Source organism: Myotis nattereri (assembly GCF_964212035.1).
Source record: "Myotis nattereri genome assembly, chromosome: 3".
In the NCBI taxonomy this organism is placed as follows: domain Eukaryota; kingdom Metazoa; phylum Chordata; class Mammalia; order Chiroptera; family Vespertilionidae; genus Myotis; species Myotis nattereri.
In genome coordinates, this window is record NC_138077.1 from 42,936,801 (window position 1) to 42,960,581 (window position 23,781).

The 23,781-nt window shown below is 57.7% G+C and overlaps 1 protein-coding gene across 2 annotated transcripts; it reads left to right on the forward strand.

The window, feature by feature from the left end:
- The first annotated feature begins 212 nt into the window (after positions 1 to 212).
- EPHB3 (EPH receptor B3) lies at positions 213 to 19,540 on the forward strand. Of its 2 annotated transcripts, XM_081087075.1 has the most exons (16): positions 213 to 422; positions 8,836 to 8,900; positions 10,157 to 10,829; positions 13,132 to 13,287; positions 14,011 to 14,361; positions 14,509 to 14,633; positions 14,843 to 15,002; positions 15,082 to 15,190; positions 15,569 to 15,621; positions 16,572 to 16,694; positions 16,840 to 17,087; positions 17,571 to 17,786; positions 17,898 to 18,047; positions 18,136 to 18,329; positions 18,424 to 18,579; positions 18,684 to 19,540. In XM_081087075.1, the coding sequence occupies exons 1-16, from the start codon at positions 317 to 319 to the stop codon at positions 18,790 to 18,792; spliced, it is 2,994 nt and encodes a 997-aa protein (XP_080943201.1). In that variant the 5' UTR covers positions 213 to 316; the 3' UTR covers positions 18,793 to 19,540. The 2 variants fall into 2 exon arrangements, with proteins under 2 accessions (XP_080943201.1, XP_080943200.1); XM_081087074.1 differs by having other exon boundaries at positions 17,571 to 18,047.
- The last annotated feature ends 4,241 nt before the right edge of the window (positions 19,541 to 23,781 follow it).

A 23,781-nucleotide genomic window follows, 5' to 3' on the forward strand; every position in this document is an offset into this window, starting at 1 on the left:
CCGAACGACGACTACCTGCGCCCTCTCGCTCTGGCTGGCCTCCCCGAGCCCTCTGGCTCCGAGCTCTCCAGCGCCCGATCCTCCTGGACCGGTCTGTCCGGATTCCCGCGGGACCGACCTGCCAGCATCGCCGGCTCCAGGCGCTGCCTCGGTCCCGGAGCCGCTCGCCTGAATTGCACCCCCTCCTGGCCCGATCTCCTGCGACTGTGCGCGAGCCTGCCGCGGAGCCCGAAGAGCGGACCCTCCCCCGGGCGTCCGCAGCCCCGCCGGCGCGGCTAGGCGCGGCCCGGCTCGGCTCCCGGAGCCCCCCACGGCCATGGCCCGAGCCCGCCCGCCGCCGCCGCCGCCGCCGCTCCTGCCGCTGCTCCCTCCGCTGCTGCTGCTGCCGCTGCTGCTGCCCGCCGGCCTCCACGCGCTCGAAGGTGAGCGGCGTCGGGGGCGCGTCCGAGGGTTCAGGTGCTCCGCTCACCCGAGCGTGGGCCGGAGAGAGCCCGCAGTGTGGTTCCGATACGGACCGAGCGCACGCCGGAGGAGGGTCCCCACCTGCGCCCGCTCCCGTGGCAGGAGGAGAGGGCGGCGAGGACGCCCACCGAGACGCCTCGGAGGCTCCGGCTGGTTCCGAGGCCGGCGGTTGCACGGGCTGTACGATCGCGGGCCGCTGGACTCGGGTCGAACGCCTCCGAGAGTCCTGGCCGCGCCGCGCACTTTTGTGGGAGTACCCCTCGGAGAAGTGGGGCCTGGGTACCTCGGGGAGGCGAGCCAGTGTGGGCGACCCCCGCGAGGCGGAGGCTCCGAGGCTGCGGCAGAGTTGTGGGAAGCGGGGCTCCCCAGGTGGGGGGGCGGCGCTGGTTAGGAACCCGTTGGAGTTCATTGTGGGAGTGTGAATGAGTGCACCCCGCTTTGTCGGGGGATGGCTGCGGAGGGTGAAGAGGCGGGGGCCTGTTATTGTTGATGGTTGACTGCGTGCCAGTTGCACACGAGGTGCACGGGCGTTGCACACCGCTCTGCGGGTCCCCCTCCACCTTCTAGCAGGACACCCCCCAGTGCTCCGGTCTCCATCGAGCCCCCGAAGTGGTGGGGTTTGCCCCAGGTAGCACCGGAGCCCTGTGCATTACCCATGAGCCAGTGGGGAAAGGCCGGGCTTCTCAGTAGCTTGTGTGAAACCTGCCAAGACTGCTGCTGAGAGGGTAGCTCCAACTCCCCAGTGATTGTACTTGGATGAACAGCCCAAGTGTTGTCGGCCCTGGTGCGAGAGCTCACACACATGCCACTTGACACAAGCCTGCCAGGGACAGGGGCACTGACATTGAACGACACATACACACACACACACACACACACACACACACACACACATTTCAAAAATGTCCGAGCCATTCAATGAGGGAAGAAAAACCTCCTGTAAGGTGGAGGGAAGGGCACCCCTGAAATTTAGGGGAAATTAGAATATAGGCAGCGCTTATTTCTGATATCTTTAACAGATCTAGTCACTTTCTTAGTTGAAGAACAAAAACGACTTTTGTGTGGCTTGATTTGTTCATATGCTCACCATGGGTAAAGTTAAAGGTTGGAAGGAAAAGAAAACACACACAGTTCCGAGAGAAAGGCATCTTCTGGGCTGTCTGATTTTCTCCAGGGAACAACGTTCCCATGGACCCCCTACCCCTTTTATCTCTGAGCCCACTGGTGCTGACAGACTGGGTCCCACTGGCCGACACATGCAAATTCAGACAGACACACCAAGGTCGCGCCCACACTTGTGCACACTCATCCGCATGTGTGTGATAGGATCGCTGGCGTGAGAAACCAGAGTGGGGCTTTGTTGTTGATTGCCTCAAGGGTGTGAGCCAGGGAGCCTGATGGAGTTCTCAGGTCTGTGTCTTAGCCCAGGAGAGGCGACACAGGCACACACGCTTATGCGGCTATGTGTGCCAGGCCCCAGGGCCCTTGTTGTGGGTGTGGTGGGTGCTGGTGCTCAGAGTAAGGTGGGGGTGTGGTTTGGGTCAGGTGAGGTACGACTACCTGAGGAGGCTCTCCCCCCCCCTTCCGCTTTCTGTTTTTTCCTCCCTGTCCTCATCCTTTTCACCCCTCACAATTTGAGGCAGGCCCTAGCAGGAGCTGGCATCTGGAGACCAAGGACCTGAGGGGCTGACCAGGAGACAGAGCCCTGATGAGCTGTAGCCTCTCCCCCATCCCTCTCCTGCCCCCTCAGCTGTGAGAGGCCAGGCCAATGTGCCCCTAGGAAGCAGCAGTGCCTCCGGAGGGTGGCTTTCAACAGTCCCTTTTGCCAACCTCATACCCTAGTGTCTCCGGTTTGTGTGTGTGAAAATGAAAGGAAAAGGAGAGATGCCTCAGGGCATTGATCCTAGCCCTGCCAGTACCCCTACTCACCCTCCAGTTCTCCCTCACTGGGAGATGGAATAGGATGGTACCCACCTCCTACGGCTATTGAATCCTTAATGTGTGTAAAGTTCTTAGCACATAGCTATGGCTGTTCAAGGACTTGCTGTTATTGTTATTATTACCCTAGGGTTTGCTCCTTGGGGGACCTCAGAAGTGAAAATTTATGTTGTGCCCTTACCGTGTTGGAGGGCAATCACAGGAGAGAATAATGGGGGAGGGAAGGTTGGTCTGAGGAGGGAGAAGTTGTCACCTCACCTCCCTCTCCCTTCAGCTCCGAGCAGCGGGGAGGAAAAGGATGGGAAGAGAGCTGTCCCTGACTCCAGCCTGTCCCCCACCCCTGTTCTGGAGCTGGAAGGTGGGATGGGTAGACTTGGAGGTCCTGGGCTGTGACCAGAGAGCAAGCACTGAAGATTTCTTCAGCGCCCCAAGCTCTACGGGCGGGCGGGCGGGGTGATCCAGTCTCCTTGCTCCAGCCTTCCATTTGGCTTTGCCAGTATATAGTTTGCCCTGGGCCTAGGGGAGACTTTGGCTCTCTGCATGGGGGGCTGGAGGAGGAGGGCATTATATTTAGGCTCAGGGTCCTTGAGCTAAGGGTGCTGCCCCTCATGGACCCACTCATTAGATACTCTCTAGTACCCGGTTGCTCTTCCCTCCCTGCACACTTGGGGTTCAGTAAAACTCTGTATCAAAGGATTGCATTAGTTTTCTGTGAGGATGGAGCCAACTAGCTTGTCCTCCCTGGTTAAAGAAATACCCCTCCTCTTGCCCTTTGATTGATTACCCCACCCCGCAACACGCTGAGGTCACACACACACACACACACACACACACACACACACACACAGTTGCCCTCGGATTTACCCACAGACACAGGGAAACAAGACCACCTTGTTGCTCACTTTCCTTTCGAGTAATGCTCTCTTGTCTCCCAAGCCAAGATCATTCTCTGTTTCAGAACCAAGAACGGGTACGGGAGTGGGATCCAGTAGGCGAGCGGACCAGGAACGGGGTGTGGGATGAGGAAGGCTGTTTGAACCATAGGTCCCTTATACCTGTGATGGGATGGAGAGGCCCCTGCTGGAAATGTCAGACCCTTTTGAGAAAAGAGAAAACAGTTGTGAGATGGAAAGCCAGCACAGCCCCCTCCCGGCCAAGCCCCAAGCCACGTTAGCTGAGCTGCGGCTGCAGGGGAATGGGTCCCTGAGGGAAAGAGGCAGGGTGTGCGTCCCGCTCTTTCTCAGGCGGCAGCAGTGGCCTCTGTGTAGGTGGTGGCTGAGGGGGACAATGGCCTGGGGTTTTGGGGGCTGGCTCACTTGTTTGAGTTGCCTCTGGTGGCCCCTACCCCCCCTCCCTGTTTGTCATGAGCTGGCACTAAAGAGCTGCCGCGGAGGGACAGTGGCAGGCATTTGGGGGACCAGTTTGCTTGTCACTGCCTTCCCTTTAGCCAGAACTGCTGCTGCCACCGCTGCTGTGGCCTCAGCGGCAGCGAGCTAAAACTGAAGCTGCCTCCGCCACCCTCTCCGCCACCGGCCTTATACTAATTAAACAGCATGAAGAGGCTGAATCACCAGGCCTGCATAGTTTTAAAATTGTAGCCCTGCCTGTTGTGCTGAGTCAAACTGGTTTGTCGAGATTGGGCAGCTGGGGGAGGGGAGAGTGTGGGGAGGGAGCCTGGGTACAGCTGGGCACCTGATGGGGTGGGAGAGGCCCCTTGCCCCGGGGGCTGGCCCTGGCGCCAGATCTCCCATTGCCTTCTGTCCCCAGACTCCTGGCCAGACCCACTGTGACCTGGATCCCTGGGAAGGGCTCAAAGGCCTCACCTAAGGGCTAGCTCTCCATCCATCCTCCTGACTGGCTGGTAGGGCCAGGACCGGGGTGGGGGGCATGGATGAGCCCTGAGACATCTGGGCTCTCTGCCCTGTGCTTCTTCCTCCCTTCTCCTCCCTCTCAGGTTTATTTAATTATAAATCCCCATGATCTGAGGGGAAGAATGAAAAACAAAATGTGTTCTCTGTTCTGAGATGCTCCCCACTCCTCCTTCCCAGACTTGAGGGCTACAGCAGGGGCGTGTGGATGAGGGAGGTGGCCTTGGGTGAGAGAGGCTCCTCCAGGTCCCATGGCAGGGTCCCTCCTAGACCCCTGCTTCTCAGGCTAACCACCCTGAGTGTGCAGGTTGGTGCATGCATATATACCATGAGAGAAGACTGGGGACAGATTCCTGGAGTTGGCTGGCTGAGATATGGACCCTGTGTGTGTGTGTGGGGGGGGGGGCAGGGGGCAGGGTGGGGGTGCAACTCAGGGATAGCATGAAGTTCGCTCTCTTTTTGCAGGCAGGACTCTGGGGTGCACCTCCTCACCCAGACCACAGCCCCTCTGCCCTCCTGCTGCACACCCTGCTGCTCCAGCCCCGGGAAAGACCTTTTCCCCACCTCAGCGTCCCTGGCTGGAATTTGGCTTGGAGGCATCTTGCTTATCTCTAGAACTTTTTAGTTCCTTGAGTTTCCTTTGACACCCCTATTCCCCAGGTAGGGTGCTGTGGGGCCTGGCAGGTGTGACCAGCACAGGTGGCAGGCTCCTCGTTGGCTGCCCCTGTACCAGGGCAGCCCAGTGAAGCTCTCAGACACAGGCCGGCTGCCCTGTTCTCCTCATGCTGGGCCCCCAACTTATGTGTGGAAGTGTTGCCTGCAGTTCCCAGGGCTAGATCTCTTCGTGATGCCACCCCCTCCCCAGCGGCTCAGGGGCCCTGCAGACAGTGCCATTGTGCTGGCAGGAAAGTGGCCTGCTGCTTGGCCAAGGGCTCTCTACCTGGGGAGGCTGCACCCAGCCACACCCAGAACCATCTTCATGCCCCTGCGCCACCCCCAGCCTTGTGACCTGTGACAGCTCCAGCATGTGCCGGGGTGACAGGAAGCAGGTCTGGTCCAGGCTACCCAGTACCACTGCTTTCTTAGCACACACTCCCCCTCCCAACTCTTCCCATAGGAAGACTGTACTTGCAGTGTGTGTGTGTGTGTGTGTGTGTGTGTGTGTGTGCTGCCTGTGCGTGAAGGATGCACCTCTGAGGCTTTACACAAACTCACACTGTGTCTGTGTGCTCCTGTGGCATGTTTCAGTGCAAATGGGCCTCTGTGTGCGTGCCGCTGATGCTAGTGTGTGTGACGTGTGTGTGACTATGTAAGAGCATGTAAGAGTCTGTACAGGAAAACTGGTGTTTTTCTTTGCACTTGACTACACTCAAAATTGTGCCTTGTGGCTGGCAATAGTGTGTGCGGTTGGGTGTGTAAGGAGACTGTACAGTTGGGTGTGTGTCCCTCCGTGTATGCCTATGTCTCAGGAAATCTGCACATATGAGGGCTGTAAGAGTGACTCTTGGTGTAAGGCAAGCCCGAACTGTGTGTAGGAAAGTTTCACTGTATGTGAACGTCTAAAGAAGACTAATCTGTTTGTACCATATGCATCCGAGTGTCTGAGAGAGACAGACCATGGCTATGTGTGAAGCCGTGTGTGTCTTCAGGCAGCGGTGGCTTTGTGTGTTTTTGGCCCCCATATGAGTTGATTTGGCCCCAGGGGTGGGGAAGGAACCTAGCCACTGAGAGAACTGGGTGAGACGTGTGTGTCTGTATGTTTGTGCACAGGCGAGGGCCACACAGCTGCTGCCACGCGGCTTCTCTCTGTCGCTCTGGAAGTGCAATGGCTTCGCTTCTGAGCATTGAAGGCCCAGTTCCAGAAAGTCCCCAGGCCTGGGGTCCACTTCCCTGCTTACTTTTGGGGGCCGTTGGGGTTCCCTGCCTGACCAAATCCTGTATCTGGGAGTGGCCAGCTGCTCTCTGGTCTCCCTGCAGCAGCCACATGGTGGAACAGAAGAGGGCAGGGGTGCAGGCAACAGCTGGAGAGTTTGGAAACTGCTCACTCACTTTTCTTTTGTCCTTATCCCCACACCTCATATCCTTTACCCCAACCCCAGCACACACACATGCGCACGCGCACACACGCACACACACACACACACCACATAGCAGGAAAAAGGTGGGCTCTGCTGGGTTGGGTCTCTCCCTCCCAATGCCACAGACAGGGGGATTCTGCACTCCCCCCCCCCCCCCACACACACACCCTTTCTGAGGCTGGGACACAGGCACCTCAGGTCTCTGTCTTGCTGAAGGAAGCCGACCCCTCCCCTCCCCCAAGAGCAAGCCCCCTCCTCATCAGGGTGACCGGAGCCCTTCCTCAGGCACACATGACTCGAAATCCAAGTCCTCTCCTCATTAATGGGAAAAATGTGCGGAGATTGAGCGATGGCCAAGGCTGAGCGATGGCCAAGGGCCGATCCCCTCCCTCCCTCCCTTGCTCTCTCCCCAGAAATTAAACAGAAATGAAGAGCCTCCCCCTTTCTCCTGCCCACCCCCCTCTTCCCACCTCCCCACGCCTCCTCCCTCCACTCCCTCCCTCAGAGCCAGCGCAGGGCTTGTTTTAAACTGTGGAGGAATCTGGCTGAAGGGGGGAGGGGGCTGAATATTTGGGTTTAAACAGTTCCAGATGGGTTTGGCACAGGCTGAGCAGAAGGAAGTGCGAGAGAGGGAGGAGGGAGGCAGCCGAGGGAGCGGTGGGAGCCTTGCCTGCTCGGGAGGCGGCGGGTGGCGGTGGCGGGCAGCGGGCAGACTAGCAGGCGGACTGGCTGGCGGGCTGGGGGAGGGGTGCGCTTGGCTGGGCTGGCTCCCAGGGACAGGGCTACTTGCGACCGCCGGCTGGGGAAGAGGCCACTTGGCAGCCTCCCTCTCTGCCTCTGTCTCCTTGGGCCTCCTTGTCTCTCCATCTCACTGTCCTTTGTAGTGCGCCGCCGGCCATCCCAGCTGTCTGGTCCCAACCAGCCGCCTCTCACATCCTCCTGCTCGGTGCCGCCCACCCCACCGTCCGCCTCTAGGAGGCCCCTGCTCTGCCCGCCAGCTTCTTTCCCTGCTTGTCTCTGGGCCCCTGCTTCTGCCCATCTCCTCGTCCCTCCTGCCCCCCCCCCCTACCCAATACTGGTGTCTGTCTGCCAGAGGGGCCTGTCAGGCCACCGACCAAGAGGCTGGGAGGACTCACCCTGCAGCCTGCCCTCCAGGAACCAGAGCTGCTGCAGGGAGAGGACGGGCCTCACTCAAAGTGCATGGCTGCCCCCCTGGCATCACTTGGGCCCCAGGGCCACCACTGCCTCCTCCTCCACCCTCAGCTCAGACCCATCTGCAGGAAACCAAGCAAGGCTGCCAGCCTGGAGCCTGTGGGGTTTGGGTCTTTCCCTCTGGGTGCTCTCAACCTGCCCCACTGCCGATGTAGAGGCCTCCAGAGGTTCTGGGGTGACTGTGCCCCATTCCAGCTCAGACTTGAGGGGAGGATGGCTGGTTGGCACTTCTCTCCCCTCTTGCCTGCTCCTAGATCTGATCTTGGGGTCACACTGTCAGAGAGCAGAGTTGTCCAGCCAGAACCCAGAGCCAGGTTCTGAGGGGAGCAAGTTTATGTTGGAAACATTCATGGGTTTCTCCTGTGGCAGAGCAAGGGGAAATAGATAAGGAACCACAAGTCAGAAAAGGATTGGTGCTGTGACAAAGCCCCTAGCCCTGGATGCCCAAGGAAGGCACCTAACCCTGACTTAGGGATTCAGGGAAGGCTTCCTGGAGGCGGTGACAGCGTGGTTGGGACTTAAAGGATACACAGCAGCTTTCCCTGTTCCTCTTTTACAGAGGAGCACATTGCTCTGGTTAAGGGGTTAGTTGTGGAGTCAGATAGACCTGAATTTGAACCACCCTTCAGCCCTTCACCCCACCTCCTAGCAGTTGCACTTTAGGCCATATATTTATCTGAGCTTTGGTTTTCTCGTCTGGGAAAGGTGTTCACCAACAGTACCTTTATCTAAAGATTGTGGGAAGAACTGCACTAGCTCTCAGGGAGCTGGTCTGGGTCATGGTGGCCTTCTTCCCACCCTCGAAGAGCATTCCTGCCCCACCCCCCAGGTGGCTGAGTGGGAGGGAGGCTGAGGGGGAGTGGGCTCTGGCCTGTGGCTGCCCTCCCCTCCCCTGGGCTTGTGTGGGGCTGGGTCTTTGTGTTGGGAATGGAGTCAGGGGAGGCCTGGGCCGCAGGGTCTGAAGCACACGGCCCTTTGTTCCAGCATAAAGGCCCTGCTGGCCCTTTGTGTGGAGATTAGCCGAGACTGTAGGTGTGTGAACTGGCCCTGGCTCTTGCCTCATTAACCCAGGCCTGGGGTCAGCAGCAAACACCCACTCTCAGCTGGCCTGACTGACATCCCTGGCGATAGCTGCAGGGTCTTCTCCAGGCGGGGGAGCTGCTGAGGGGTTTGGGGACTTAGGGGAGGGGTGGGGTGTGTTTGGCTTTTACTGGGTGACCTCTTCCTTCCCATCCTGAGCTTGGCCCCTGACCTTTTTTCTTCGGTTGCTCCCCCAGAGACCCTCATGGACACAAAATGGGTGACATCTGAGTTGGGGTGGACATCTCATCCAGAAAGTGGGGTAAGACTTCCTTCTTCACCCTCTCTCCTGAGTGTTGGTTGCCCCTTGCATCGCTAGCATCCGTCCTCCTGCTTATACCAGGGCTGGAGAACAGGGCGCTCTCTCTCTCTCTCTCTCTCTCTCTCTCTCTCTCTCTCTCTTTCTCTCTCTCTCTCTCTCTCTCTCTCTCTCTCTCTCTTTCTCTCTCTCTCTCCCTCTCTCTCTCCCCCCCTCTCTCTTTCTCTCTCTCTCTGTCAGTTTCACTTCCCGCAGCATCCCCATCCTTTTCACCTGTCACCTGCCTTCTTTGCCTGATGGCACATCTCTCATTCTCCTGTGTCCCCCTCCCACATACATCACCTCTGTCCCATTCTCTACGCACCCCTCAGCCTGTCTTCAGCCTATTCCCGTCCCTCTCCCCTCTCCAGCCTGACAGCCCTTTGCTTGTCGGCCCTGGCGCTCTCCCTCCTTCCTGGGTCCCTGGGAAGAGCACTGGCTTGGGAACCAGGAAACTTCGGTCCCAGATCTCGAACTTGCTCTGTGACCTTGAGCAAGGCAGCTTACCTTTCCAGGTCTCCATGTCTTGGTTACTAAATTCCTGTAGTCCTGACATCTCTGAAACATTCTAATTAACCTCCCTAGTTGGCCTCCACAACCACACTAAGCCCCGAAACACTAGGGTTTGATGGCACTGCAGGCCTCGGCCACCAGGCCTGACGGTGTGACCTCGGGCAAATCCCTGCCTTCGTGAGCCCTGACTTCCTTTTCTCTAGAGTGGGGACAACAGATACACCTTCTCATGGGGTGTTGTAAAGGGTAAATGTGATAGCCATTTATTGAATGCTTGCTCCAAAGCAGGCACTGTTACAAGGACGTTGCATGTTTTACTGCCTCATAGCGTCAGTTACTTCCAGTCAGCCCGTTTTTACAGCCACTGACACTAAGGCACAAAGATAATAAACATTACAGCTAATACTCACATAGTATTTATCAAGTGCCCTAAGTGCTCTATGCACTTAAAGTCATTGATTCCTTGCACGTCTTTATTCTTGCCACGTTACAGATGGGGAAATGGAGGCACAGGGAAGTTAAGGGACTTGTCCCGAGTCACACAGCATGCAGAGACCTGGGATTTGAACCCAGATAGTCTGTGTGTGTTCAGCTACTACATTGCAGAAGCATCTCTGTGAAGTGAATATAGCAGACCTGGGCATGTGGCGAGCACCTGGCAAATGTTGGTGCTCACTCCCTGTCTTTTTCACTTGGCCCATGTACAGTGGGAAGAGGTGAGTGGCTACGACGAGGCCATGAACCCCATCCGCACGTACCAGGTGTGTAACGTGCGCGAGTCAAGCCAGAACAACTGGCTTCGCACGGGGTTCATCTGGCGGCGAGATGTGCAGCGGGTCTACGTAGAGCTCAAGTTCACTGTGCGTGACTGCAATAGCATCCCCAACATCCCCGGCTCCTGCAAGGAGACCTTCAACCTCTTCTACTACGAGGCTGACAGCGATGTGGCCTCGGCCTCCTCCCCCTTCTGGATGGAGAATCCCTACGTAAAGGTGGACACCATCGCGCCCGATGAGAGCTTCTCGAGGCTCGATGCCGGCCGTGTTAACACCAAGGTGCGCAGCTTCGGGCCGCTGTCCAAGGCCGGCTTCTACTTGGCCTTCCAGGACCAGGGTGCCTGCATGTCACTCATCTCCGTGCGTGCCTTCTATAAGAAGTGTGCATCCACCACTGCAGGCTTCGCCCTCTTCCCAGAGACCCTCACTGGGGCCGAGCCCACCTCACTGGTCATTGCCCCTGGCACCTGTATCGCTAACGCTGTAGAGGTGTCAGTGCCCCTCAAGCTCTACTGCAACGGTGACGGGGAGTGGATGGTGCCTGTGGGCGCCTGCACCTGTGCCACCGGCCATGAGCCAGCTGCCAAGGAGTCCCAGTGCCGTGGTGAGTGCGGACTGGCCTGGGGGGCAGAGGGAGGGAAGGGCTTGCGCCACAGCCGCCTATTGCCCCCTGTCCACTGCTTCCTACCTGCCAGGCAACGTAGTCTGGTGTCAGGTCTGGGGTGGGGGAGGAAAGGGAAGAGGGGTATCGGGTGCAGAGAATGTGCTGCAAGGAGGGAGCCGAGAGAAGATGAGGAGAGGTACCCGGATAAAAAGAAGAAAAAAATGAAACTAAATAGAGAGGAAGGGAGACAGGAGAAATCTTGACAAGGAGGCCCCTGGAGAACCTGGTCAGAGTCTCTGGAGGCCAGCAAAGATGCCTGTTTGTCCCACCCCAAGGGTACGCCTCACCCCGGAAATACAGCTGTGGCGACAGGGGCTGTGGCACCGCGTGCTTGGCCCTTTCACCTTGGGGGTCTTATCTGCTCCTTGAAAGGCGGTACTTAGGCACAGTGCACTGGGACCCAGCCCCTGAAGCCTGAGTCCTGCCTCTGCCCTGTGAGACCTTGGGCAAATTGCTTAACTCGTGAACCTGGGTTTCCGCGTGTGCAGAACAGGGACAGGAGTGATTTCTTTATGGAGGCGGAGTGGGGCTTACCTGAGTAGGTGCCTGTGGAGCCTTGGAGCCGTGCCTGGCACGTGGCGAGCACAAATGCTGTGGGAGTTCAGTTGACTCTCAGGAGCCCTGGGCTGCACGGGGATCGGCGATCGGGGATTGGGGCAGGGCGGGGTGGGGGGCACGGTGCAGGCTTGTCCGTATTTCTTACGAGAGGAGATTAGGAGGCTTGTCTCTGGTGGCTTGCAGTGTGCTCCTAAGACCTGACAGTGTACAGGACTTCTCTTATTTGAGTCTCACCACAACCTTTTGAGGCCGATTCCAATTATGTCCCCTATTTTGCCAATAAGGAAACTGAGTCTCAGAGAAGTTCTGCACTCAAGGCCTCATAGATGGGATTGTGGGAGCTGGGCCTAAAGCCTTGTCCAGCGCTTTGCCACGCAGGACAAGGTGCCCGGGCCTGTCTTCTGTCCCCACTGCCCGATTCTGTTGAGGGATGGGAGCCGGCCCTATGCATAGCCCTAAGTTGAGGGGCTGACTGCCCCAACCTGTCTGTGAGGCCAGTGTTGGGTGTTGTCCTGAGAAGGTGAATAGTGCCTTGCCAGGCCCCTCTCACTTTTCTAAGGGAACCTGCCCCAGACTTCCTCTTCCTAAGTGGAGAAAGGGGGTGGGGGTGATGAGCCTGACAGCCTGAAGAGGGGCTAACACTCCGCAGGTCCCTGGCAGGAAATGCACACTGGTTCCCATAGCAACCAGGCTGGCCTGGCCTCTGCCCCCTCCCCCACTGGCTCAAAAGAGCTTGGATGGAATATCACCTTAGTGAGGGGAGATTAAACCCCAGAGAGAGGCATAGCCCCAACCCTGGGCATTCCACACGCTGGAGGACCTCCCCAGAGGCAGTATTTGTGGAGAGGGTGGCCACCTGCTTTAGTGTGTCCAGGGCATTCCTAGTTAATGCCCATTGTCCTAACATGATTATTACTAACGATCCCTTTCACTCTGGAAATATTCCAGTTTGAATAATAAATTATATGGCCATCATAGACCCAGGTCCCGGGCCCAAGCGCAGGTGGTAGATAGCAGGAGAGGCAGCAGAGAGGGGTGTTCAGGCATCCAGCTCTGGGCTCTCTGGAGCCTGGGGTTCCCCTTGGGGATGCTTTGAGGCCTCTGAACTCCAGGTGACCCAGCTTTCAGGCCTGCTTTTTTTCTCTCCTTTCCTCACCCCACTTCTGCCCCCAACCCTGCCCAAGGGCAGAAAGAAGCTGCTGCCCTGCTCCTGGTGGGTGGGGAGAGAAGTTGGTTGTGACGCTCAGAGGCCCCCATCTCCAGTCTGTCCTGGAGTGGCCTTGAGGGTCCCAGGGTTTCCCTCGGGCTTCAGAGAGGGGTGGGGCATCCCAGTGGAGCCGAGGGTGCTGCCAGTTTGCTAGTGGGCTCTTCCCATCTTCTGCCTCTTCCTCTTCTCACTTCCCTGTCTCTACAAGCCCAGGCTGTCCAGGCTGAAGTCTTCATCATTGGGGCACCAGGTTGGGGGCAGGGTCGGGGAGGAATTCGCTGACGTGGGGTTTCCACGGGGAAAAAGGGCCTTTTGTAGCTGCAGGTGGAGTTGGGCAATACCAGTGTGGCCCCCACAGTCTAGAAGGTGAAGGGGCCAAGAGCTGTGCTGGGGAAGGGCCAGGTTCTCACGGGGATGTGGAGGATTGGTGTCTGCAGGGAAGGGAGTTGAGCACGCCCTTCCTCTTCTCCCCCACAGCCTGTCCCCCTGGGAGCTTCAAGGCGAAGCAGGGAGAGGGGCCCTGTCTCCCCTGCCCCCCCAACAGCCGCACCACCTCGCCAGCCGCCAGCATCTGCACCTGCCACAATAACTTCTACCGTGCAGATTCGGACTCTGCAGACAGTGCCTGTACCAGTGAGTGAACGCGCCTTCCCACAGGCCCTGGCTCCAGGCCTTGCCTCTGCTGGCCGGCCTGGGAGGGCCTAAACGGTCACTATGAATATCTCCATTTTCCATATGGGGAAACTGAGGCTCAGCTAGGAAGTGACTGGTCCTTCCACCAAGGTTTAACGAGCACCTACTAGCTGTTGAACATCAGGATCTGGCTGGGCCTTCTAGTCCATCTTCCTCTGTGCAGAACTGTGGCTCTCTTGGCCCAGCTCTAACCCTAGAGCGGTCCTCACATCCATGGAGTCGCCTGGTGTCCCGCTCTCTCCCTGCTCTGGCCTTTGGTGTGCCGGGCACTGTGCCAGGCACCAGGGATGTGGAAGAGAATAAGATACAGTCCTGCCCAAAAGGCAACCTGGTGGGAGAAACAGATATGAAGACAGATAATGACCATATAATGTGCTAAGTGCTAGGCTGGAGGGACGCCCAGGAATTGTGTTGTGGGAGTGCAGAGGACAGGGAGAGGATGCATTAGGAAGGCTTCCAAGAGGAGGTGACATCTCAAGTTGAGCCTTGAAGGCTAACCAGGAGTCTGTCCAATGAAGAAGTGTATGTAGGAAAGGTATCTGCTTATTAAAACAGAGGCCAAGGCGAGGAGGGAAAAGCAGGTTGGAGTGTGCAGGAACTCTGTGCAGAAGGATGGTCCTAGGCCCCTTAGCTCACTGCCTTCTCCCTCCTCCTCCTCTGCAGCTGTGCCATCCCCACCTCGGGGTGTCATCTCCAATGTGAATGAGACCTCGCTGATCCTCGAGTGGAGTGAGCCCCGGGACCTGGGTGGCCGGGACGACCTCCTGTACAATGTCATCTGCAAGAAGTGCCATGGGGTCCCTGGGCCCGGGGGTGCCTCGGCCTGCTCACGCTGTGACGACAACGTAGAGTTTGTGCCTCGGCAGCTGGGCCTGACAGAGCGCCGGGTCCACATCAGCCACCTGTTGGCCCACACACGCTACACCTTTGAGGTGCAGGCAGTCAACGGTGTCTCGGGCAAGAGCCCTCTGCCGCCCCGCTACGCGGCTGTGAATATCACCACCAACCAGGCTGGTGAGGAGGGGACTCAGGAGGGTCGGGCCTGGGCCATCTTCCCCAGACAGAGTCGAGGTTTCTGAGGGCCTGCCAACGGACCACCAGGGGGCCCATAGGACCTGGGTCCTTGGAGGAACCGGTGGTGAGCCCCCACTCTTCCCCTAGCCCCGTCTGAAGTGCCTACACTCCACCTGCACAGCAGCTCAGGCAGCAGCCTGACACTGTCCTGGGCACCCCCCGAGCGGCCCAACGGCGTCATCCTGGACTATGAGATGAAGTACTTTGAGAAGGTCAGAGCCTCAAGGGGCAGGAGGAGGCCTTGGGACAAGAAGATTACACCCAGAGAGTGTTAGGACCCTTGGGAGCAAAGCCTTGGGTCCTGGGGGGTGGGGGTGGGGTCCTGGAGGGTTGGGGGGGGGTTCATGGGGTGGGCCTGGGGTGGGCAGGGGCTGACTGGCTTCAGAACCCACTGAGACCCTCCTTCCTCCTGGTGGTATAGAGTGAGGGCATCGCCTCCACGGTGACCAGCCAGAAGAACTCTGTGCAGCTGGACGGGCTGCGGCCCGAGGCTCGCTATGTGGTCCAGGTCCGCGCCCGCACCGTCGCTGGCTATGGGCAGTACAGCCGCCCGGCGGAGTTTGAGACCACAAGTGAGAGAGGTACATCCCCTCTGTGCCTATTCATGCCCCCAGCCCACACGTTCCATCCCTCCCCTCACCAGTGCCCTCCCGTCTCCAGGCTCCAGTGCCCTGCAGCTCCAGGAGCAGCTGCCCCTCATTGTGGGCTCGGCCACGGCTGGGCTTGTCTTCGTGGTGGCTGTGGTGGTCATTGCTGTTGTCTGCCTCAGGTACTCCCAGGCCCACGCGTGCTCCCATGCTGACTAGGGCTTTTCTTTAGTACCCTAGTGCCCAGGTGAACCATTACCCACGTCAAACCAGAGCCACAGCCTTCCCTGGGCCCAGGCTCTCCTTGCTGGAAAGGTCCTCTCCAGTCCACGTCCACATCCTCACCTGTTCCCTACATACCCCCTGAAGCCACTGGCAGAGTGGATGAAGTCCACTGAGCCCCTTGCCCAGAGACCCAGTGGCTGCTGTAACCACCGACCTTACAGCCCGGCACTGGGCCATCCCCTGGGCACGCTACCCTTCCTGTGTGCCCTAGGGTCCCCTGAACCAAGATTGCTGTGGGACTTGTCTCAGGCCTCCTCTCCCGCCCCTCCCTCCAGGAAACAGCGCCATGGCTCGGATTCAGAATACACGGAGAAGCTGCAGCAATATAGTGAGTTTGTCTCCTTAAGTTCCCTTGGTCCCTGCAGGGCTTGGAGACGCCTCCTCCTGCTTCCAATCAGTGCCATTTCCTGAGCCTCTACCTCACTCCCACCAGCCTCAGAGATGAATGAGATGTGACCCCTGTCCTCAAAGGCAGTTAGTCCAGTGAAAAAGACAAGATGTGTATACATAGGAAACAATGAGAGAATAATTCAGTGTTAAGCTGGGTGTTCCTGTTTGAAGGGCAGTAAAGGTTCAGAGAAGAGGAAGGCTTCCTGGAGGAGGTGGCCTTGGGCTGAGCTGAGCCAGGCAGGATGAGGGTTTAGAGGGGTGGGGGAGAGCATTCCTGGCTAGAGGAGCCTTTGGAAGGTAGTGGGTGGGGTAGGGAGAGTGCCCAACTGTGGGGGCAGTGAGAAGACTGGCTTGACAGCTGCTGGGAAGCAAGGCTAGGTTCTTGCGGCCAGTCCTTGGAGGGTCGTGCAAGGCAGGCAGAGGAGTTGGGACTTGACTGCACCATAGGTAATGGGAAAGGCTCTCAAGCTGGGGAGTGATACAATGAAAGTATTGTTTTGGGGAGACAGGTATGCAGGTGGATCGGTGGGAAAAGTCCAGAGGCAGAGAGCCCGGCTGGGAGGCGATTGCAATAGTTGGAGTGTTGAAGGCCTGGACAAGGACAGGAGCAGTGTGAATGGGGGAGGGGCAAATGTGAGAGGTTTGGACATGATGAGAGATGAGGGTGAAAGAAGAAGAATCCTAGGTGCCTTTTATGGTCACTAGTTCTCACAGAGGGACGGTGGGAGGGAGGGGAAAGTTGTGGCTTCAACAGAGAGGAATATGGAGCTGGCTTAGCAGGGAGGTCACAACCTGTGCTCCCACCAGGGGTGACAGCCTGAGGGTGCAGACTGATGAGTTCCCTCACTGAAGAGCCGCCCCCTTTCACACCCACCTTTCTTCCTCTAGTCGCTCCTGGAATGAAAGTTTATATTGACCCTTTTACCTACGAGGACCCTAATGAGGCCGTGCGGGAGTTTGCCAAGGAGATCGATGTGTCCTGCGTCAAGATTGAGGAGGTGATTGGAGCTGGTGAGTCCCCAGGGGCACAGTGGGGATGGGAGGTTGGCGGGAGGCGGGAGGCAGGAGGGGGAGGTACCCCAGGGGAGGGCTGAGGCAGGCTGGGTATAGGAGCAGTCCCAGAAATAGCTTACTACCTGTGCCCTGTGCCCTGCAGGGGAGTTTGGGGAAGTGTGCCGGGGTCGACTGAAACAGCCCGGCCGCCGGGAGGTGTTCGTGGCCATCAAGACGCTGAAGGTGGGCTACACTGAGAGGCAGCGACGGGACTTCCTAAGTGAGGCCTCCATCATGGGTCAGTTTGACCACCCCAACATAATCCGGCTGGAGGGCGTGGTTACCAAAAGTCGGCCAGTCATGATCCTCACCGAGTTCATGGAGAACTGTGCCCTGGACTCTTTCCTCCGGGTAAGAGCCAGCCTCCAGCCCCTCGCCTTTCTCCTGCCCCAAAAAGCTGGGTTGGGCAAACCACTTCCTCCCACAAGTCGCACCGACCGTGTTCAAGTCCATGGATATTTATTAAGGTGGCCTGGTGCAGGGAACCAGCAGGGCCTTCAGAGCCAGAGAGACCACAGTTCTCACCCCCTGACTCTGTCCCTACTGCCTGTGTGACTTCAGGCTTTGCTTACCTTCTGAGTCTAGCTGCCCTGGCTGTAAAATGCGAGTGCTGGATCTATTTGGGTCCTCACGGGGATTGATTGAGATGTTGTATAAAGATGCCTGCCACACAGTAGGGCAGCTTCCTTACTCTCAGTGCCCTCTGGACATGGTCCCAAGGATAAGCAAAGCATAGTCTTGGAGGACTTGGAGAGGGTGGGCAGGCAGGCGTTGGGCAGGCCCTGGGCCAGAAGGGAGGTGATGGGCCTGATTCAGCTTGCTCGTTGCCTCCAGCTCAACGATGGACAGTTCACAGTCATCCAGCTGGTGGGCATGTTGCGGGGCATTGCTGCCGGCATGAAATACCTGTCCGAGATGAACTATGTGCACCGTGACCTGGCTGCCCGCAATATCCTTGTCAACAGCAACCTGGTCTGCAAAGTCTCAGACTTTGGCCTCTCCCGCTTCCTGGAGGATGACCCCTCTGATCCTACCTACACCAGCTCCCTGGTACAGGAAGCAGCCGGGAGGGAGTCTGGGGGCGGGGCCAACCAGGCAGGGGCTCAGGGCTGGGGATCAGCCCGGAGTCATAGGGTGAAGGGCATGTGCCCCCCCCACCAGGGTGGAAAGATCCCCATCCGCTGGACTGCCCCAGAGGCCATAGCCTATCGGAAGTTCACCTCTGCTAGTGACGTCTGGAGCTACGGAATCGTCATGTGGGAGGTCATGAGCTATGGAGAGCGACCCTACTGGGACATGAGCAACCAGGATGTGAGTGGGACCAGAGTGGTCCAGTGGGTGGGGGCTGGCTGGGGAGTGGAATGGTTGCTCACTCCAGGTTTCCCTGTTCTCGGCTCAGGTCATCAATGCCGTGGAGCAGGATTACCGGCTGCCCCCACCCATGGACTGCCCCACAGCACTGCACCAGCTCATGCTGGATTGCTGGGTGCGGGACCGGAACCTCAGGCCCAAATTCTCCCAGATTGTCAACACCCTGGACAAGCTCATCCGCAATGCTGCCAGTCTGAAGGTCATTGCCAGCGCCCAGTCTGGGTCAGTACCTCTGCTTCTGCTCTGACCTTGCTTGTCAGCCAATAGCCCTACCCCGGCTTGTTAGGACTTACCAGGTCCCTCCCTTCTCCCACAGCATGTCACAACCCCTCCTGGACCGCACAGTCCCGGATTACACAACCTTCACGACAGTTGGTGACTGGCTGGACGCCATTAAGATGGGGCGGTACAAGGAGAGCTTCGTCAGTGCGGGGTTTGCATCCTTTGACCTGGTGGCTCAGATGACTGCAGAGTAAGTGTGCCTCAGATTTGGAGTGGCAGGACAGGGGGTCTGAGCTGGGCTCAGGGTGGTGAGCAGAAGGAGAGGGACTGACCCTGCCCTTGATCCATCTGCAGAGACCTGCTCCGGATCGGCGTCACCTTGGCTGGCCACCAGAAGAAGATCCTTAGCAGTATCCAGGACATGCGGCTGCAGATGAACCAGACGCTGCCCGTGCAGGTCTGACACCCAACTCCCACCGGGTGTGTGTGCCCCTCAAGGACTACACAGGGACTCTGACCGGTCGGCTGGACTATTAGACTTTTGGATGCCTGGCCTTAGGCTGTGGCCCAGAAGATGAAAGTTTGGGGAGGCCCAAGCTGGGACTTCTCCTCCAGGCCTGTGCTCCCTCCCCAGAAAGTGTGCCCAAAACCTCTTCATATTGAAGATGGATTAGGAGAGGGGTGATGACCCCTCCTCAAGCCCCTCGGGGCCCAGGCCTTCTTGTTCTCCAGTGGGGGATCCCCACCACTTCAGACTTGGCTGTTCTTCAGTGGAGGTCCTGGCAGGAGCAGGTGGGGGATAAGCCTGGGTTCCATAGGGCCCAGCCCTGGCAGGGGTCTGGCCCCCCAGGTAGGAAGAGAGCAGGCCCTCCCTCAGGAACTGGAGGAGGGGACTCCAGGAATGGGGAAATGTGACACCCCCATTCCCAAGCCAACTGGCACCTCCAGTTTGCACAGGGACTTGTTCTGGGGGCTGAGGGCCCTGCCCCACCCCCGCCCTTGGTGCTGTCATAAAAGGGCAGGCAGGGGCAGGCTGAGGAGCAGCCCTTGCCCCCCCAGAGACTGACTCTCAGAGCCAGAGATGGGTTGTGTGTGTGTGTGTGTGTGTGTGTGTGTGTGTACAGAGAGCGTGGGTGAGCGTGTAAAAGCTTGGCCCTGTGCCCTGCAATGGGGCCAGCTGGGCCATCAGCGGAATAAAGGCAATAAGATGATTCTCTTGCCCCTTCTTATTCCACTCCCAAGGCAGGATTCCCTGGTGCCCGCAAGTTCACAGCCCCTGGGTGCCAGCTCTTCAGAATTTCCTGGAGTCATTGGGAGACCAGATCCAGGCTCAGCTTTCCTTTTTTGCTTTGTCATCAGTGCATCTAACTTCTTGGCAGTGGGTGATGACAGTAGAGCTCAAAGTACCCCAGAGCTCCCTCTAAGGCCCAGAGTTCCTGGGTGGAGGGTCTGACTGGTGTTTTACGGATATCATCGTTTCACACCCATTGTCTCAAGTTGCTGAGGGTAGAGCGGGTTGGTCAGCTCCCAGGGTCACGTGGCTAAGGACAATGGAGAAGCCAGCTCCCCTTCAGCAAACATCAGCCCAGAAGTGTGGCTACTCTTTTCTGAGCACTTACTATGCTCCAGGCACTGAGCTAAAATGCTTCATTTATACGTAGATCGTATTTAATCTCACAACAACCCAGCCTGGGAAGGAAGTATTTTTATCTCCTTTTTACAGGGGAGGAAGGGGAGAGGTTAAGTAACTTGCCCCTAGTTGCTGAGCCAAGTAAATGAGGTCTGGGGCTGGGGTTCCCACCCAAAGACTGCCTGCACACTCGGAAGATAAATAATAAGAACCAGGGAGAGGGTTAGGAAAACAGCTTCTGGAAATGTCAAAGGAGAAAATGCGGGAGGGGGGCGCAGGTGCAGTCGTTTTCCCAGCGTCAAGAGGGACCCCTGGACCGTAAACCCCTTGCGCGGCATGGAATAGGTTTCCGAGGTACCTGCACAGCCTAGATTAGAGCTTCGCGGGCTGGACCCGGTGGGGGAGGGGCGTGGACAAAGCCTTCTGGATCTGACGAGGCTCCTCACACTGGACGCCTCCCGGCAGGCCGAGCCCGCAGGGGAATTCTAATTGGGGTGATAGCTAGGGGTTGGCGGGGCTGCAGGCCTGGAGGCCCGGGGACCAGGCCCGGGAGGACGGAGGCAGTCTGAGTCCGAGATTGAGGGTTTGGTTCGGTGCCCCACCGCCGGCTGCCCGGGAGGGAGAAAGGAACCGGGGAGGCGGGGGCGCAGGGAGCGCGCGGCGCAGGCTCCCGGCCGCTCCCGCTCTTTAGTATTCCCCCCACGGAGCCCAGCGCCGCGCTGCAGTGGCGTCCCCGAGGCGCGGAGGGGGTGGGGATGGAGCGCCTTTGCGAGGCCTCCTGTCTTCCCTGGTTGGGGAACTCGGGGGTAGGGGGATGAGTCGGGGCCGAGGTCGCCGTGCGCCTAGGCGCCGGAGCTGTCCACGGCGCGAGGTGTCGCAGGCCGCGGGGGGAGGGGACGCGGTGCCGGGTGGCGTCCGGCGCACCTCGCGCCGCATTCCCGGGGTGAAGGCCCAGATAAAGGGGAGGGGCCGTTCCCAGCTCCTGCGCAAAGATCCACTGCCTACTTCTCAGGCTCCGGGACGGGAGAGGGTCGGTGGGCCTGGTCTCCTGGAGCGACCCCCTCACCGCCCTCTCCCGTCACTCTGACCATGTTAGCGGGAGTATGGAACAGGGGCTCTGCCGGAAGAGGTCAGACGTCGCCCCCTACTGGGTCCGCAGGGAGGGCGGGATCGTGGACTTGGAGCACCAGAGGAGTGGGGGCCGGGAGCCGCACAGTGACCAGGGTCACTTGACGTGTGCCCCCCAGGCCGGAGATTTCGAGGGACGTCTTGGATACAGAAATCCAGGGTGCATAAGGTACTCCGTGTGCCTGGTGCAGCACACCGCACATACCTCCCTCCACGTGCGTCCAGATGGCCTGGAAGCCCCACCCCCTTGCACACCTCGCTCACACACGGAAACAGCGGGCTGGGGCACGCCACACTTACCAAAGCCACACCCACACCATGTCCCCAAGTCACCTCCCTTACTCAGGTTCACACGTCTTCAGTTACCAGACCCTCCCTGGCCCCGCCTTCCAACCCTCACACCCGAAGAGGTGGGGGAAGGGATGTAAAGAAGGAAGGACAAAAGCCATCCCTGCCGTGCATTCCTACCTGGGCTGCTCAACCAATCCAGCAACCTGAATGAGTCCTCAGACCCTGAGCAGGGGTGCAAAGAGGGGTGGGCCGTGCAAAGGAAGAATGAGGGTATTCAGGAGGGGCCTGGCTTTCCTGGAGGCAGGTAAGGAGTGAGGGGAAGTGAGGTCTTAATCTGCCCAGTCTTGGTTAATTACACACACTCCTGGGGATAAATGATTAGATCTCCAAGTTAGTGCTTAAAAAGGGAAGCCAGTGTGTGCGTGTGTGTGTGTGTGGGGGGGGGGGGGGGCGGAGGGTGCGTTGAGGTTTGGGGGTGGACAGCTATCTCTTACCCCCCTTATCCTATCTGCCCCCAGAGAGGCAGTGGCAGGCCCAAATGACCCATTTTGTGCCCCTCTCTATGCCTGAACTCAGTGTAGGGACAGGTGAGGAGAGTAGGCTGCTCTAGGCTGCTCTAGGCTGCTCTAGCCCCTGACAGCTTCCCTCTCCTCCAGGGTGGCCCCAGGAGCAGGAACCTGGAGAACAGCCCTTAGATCTAAGCCTGGATGGCAGACCCGGGATTAGAACCTGAAAAATCTGGAGCAACTAGGGTAGCGCAGAGGGAAAGGCATAGATTTAGAGCAGCTGTCACGGACCACCGATGGGACCTCACGGACCACCCGTGGGCGACCGCTGATTTAGAGTACAGGCAGAACTAGGGTCAAAGCCCAGCTTCCTAGTCTGCGACCTTGGGCAGGTTGATCTCCCTGTGCCTCATCTACACAAAGATATAGTGATCATCCCGACCTCAGGAGATTGCTACAAACATCAATCAGTTGGTATCTGTAAAGTATGTGCCAGGATCATAGTAAGTACTCAAAAATGTCAGCTACTATTTTTATTAATATGAAGTTTAAATAAAATACAGGAACAGATAGGAAAATGCTGAATAGTGCTTGGCTCTAGCAGGGTTCAAAGAAACCAAAGCACTTGGGGAAATCCACCAACCCCATTCTACCCATGGGGATGCTGAGCACTTTGATGCAGGCTTAGCCTGGGCCTTGGCCCACTTCCTGAGAAAAGGCTGCTGGAGCCTGGGTGGTTGGAGGCAGTGAGAATGCAGAAGCTCATTATGGGTAAAGAATGCAGCAAGTTGCTGAGGAAGCCTGGTTTCTTCATTTCTTCCTTTAGCCCAGTGATCCTGCTCTCCCTCCTGGAAGGGGCTCTTCCCATTCATTGATTCTTCAAATATTTACTGCATATTTACTATGTGCCAGGCACTGTGCTGGACACTAGTGGTACTGGCATGAGCAAGAACAGAGAGAGCTGCTTCTTCAAAGACCTGTTTAATAGGGACATGGAAGCTGTTCAAACAATCATACAAAGAAATGTATATAATCACAAGTCGAGGTAAATGTTACCCGTGTGGGACTAAATCACACCTCTAGGGACCTGAGCTAGTTTTGAGCAAGGCTGGGGGCCCTCTAACCAGTTATCTGATGCCCAGGAGAGGGAGCTGGGGCCCCCATTACCATCCAGGTACCTTTAACCTTTTGGCTTCGGACCCTGAGAATATCTTTATTCGCTTCTTCCTTTACTCATTCATTTCTTCAACAGACCTTCATTGAGCCTGTCTATATGCCAGTCCCAGAGTGTGGAGTTAGGGAAGTGGAGATAAACCGGCTATAGCACCACTCCCTGGAGGTACACATAGCTCAGAGGGGGACACTAATATGAGTATATAAACCAACTAATATGATATGATGAGGTAAGTGCTACAGCTAGTTAAGCACCAGGTACTAGAAGGAAGGGACCCAGACTAGGAATTCTGTCAAAGACTGCCCAAGAAGGTGACTTGAAGTAAGCCTTGGTGACTGTTAGTAGTTAGCAAGAGGGGAGGAGAGAGCAGTATATGCAAAGGTCCTGGGGCAGGTAAGAGCAGGGCAGTCTATTGGTCAATGTCATATGTCCACGACCCTGTTCCTTCCTCATTCCAACTCAGAGGATGGGGAAGGAACACGGTCATGGATATATGACCTTGAACAAGCCTTTCATTCCCCATAATTCATCCCCAGTTGGGGCCATCTGCTTCCCATAACCCAGAGAGCCAGTCTTGGGCACCTGGTCCCAGCAGTTCTACAATTTCCACAGTGTTCTTGGGGCACCCCGCAGGTTGCTACTTCTGTAGTCCTCTGCTCTACCTCTTCTCTACTACAAGGTGCATTTGCCCTCAAGCATGTCTGAGAACATGATTCACTCTAC

Bases quoted from the DNA above. Each gene is read 5' to 3' on its own strand.
- EPHB3 (XM_081087074.1), top strand. From the start codon at position 317: ATGGCCCGAGCCCGCCCGCCGCCGCCGCCGCCGCCGCTCCTGCCGCTG. The intron at 15,003-15,081 runs GTACATCCCCTC...TCCCGTCTCCAG, and splicing joins TGAGACCACAAGTGAGAGAG to GCTCCAGTGCCCTGCAGCTC. The intron at 15,191-15,568 runs GTACTCCCAGGC...CCCTCCCTCCAG, and splicing joins ATTGCTGTTGTCTGCCTCAG to GAAACAGCGCCATGGCTCGG.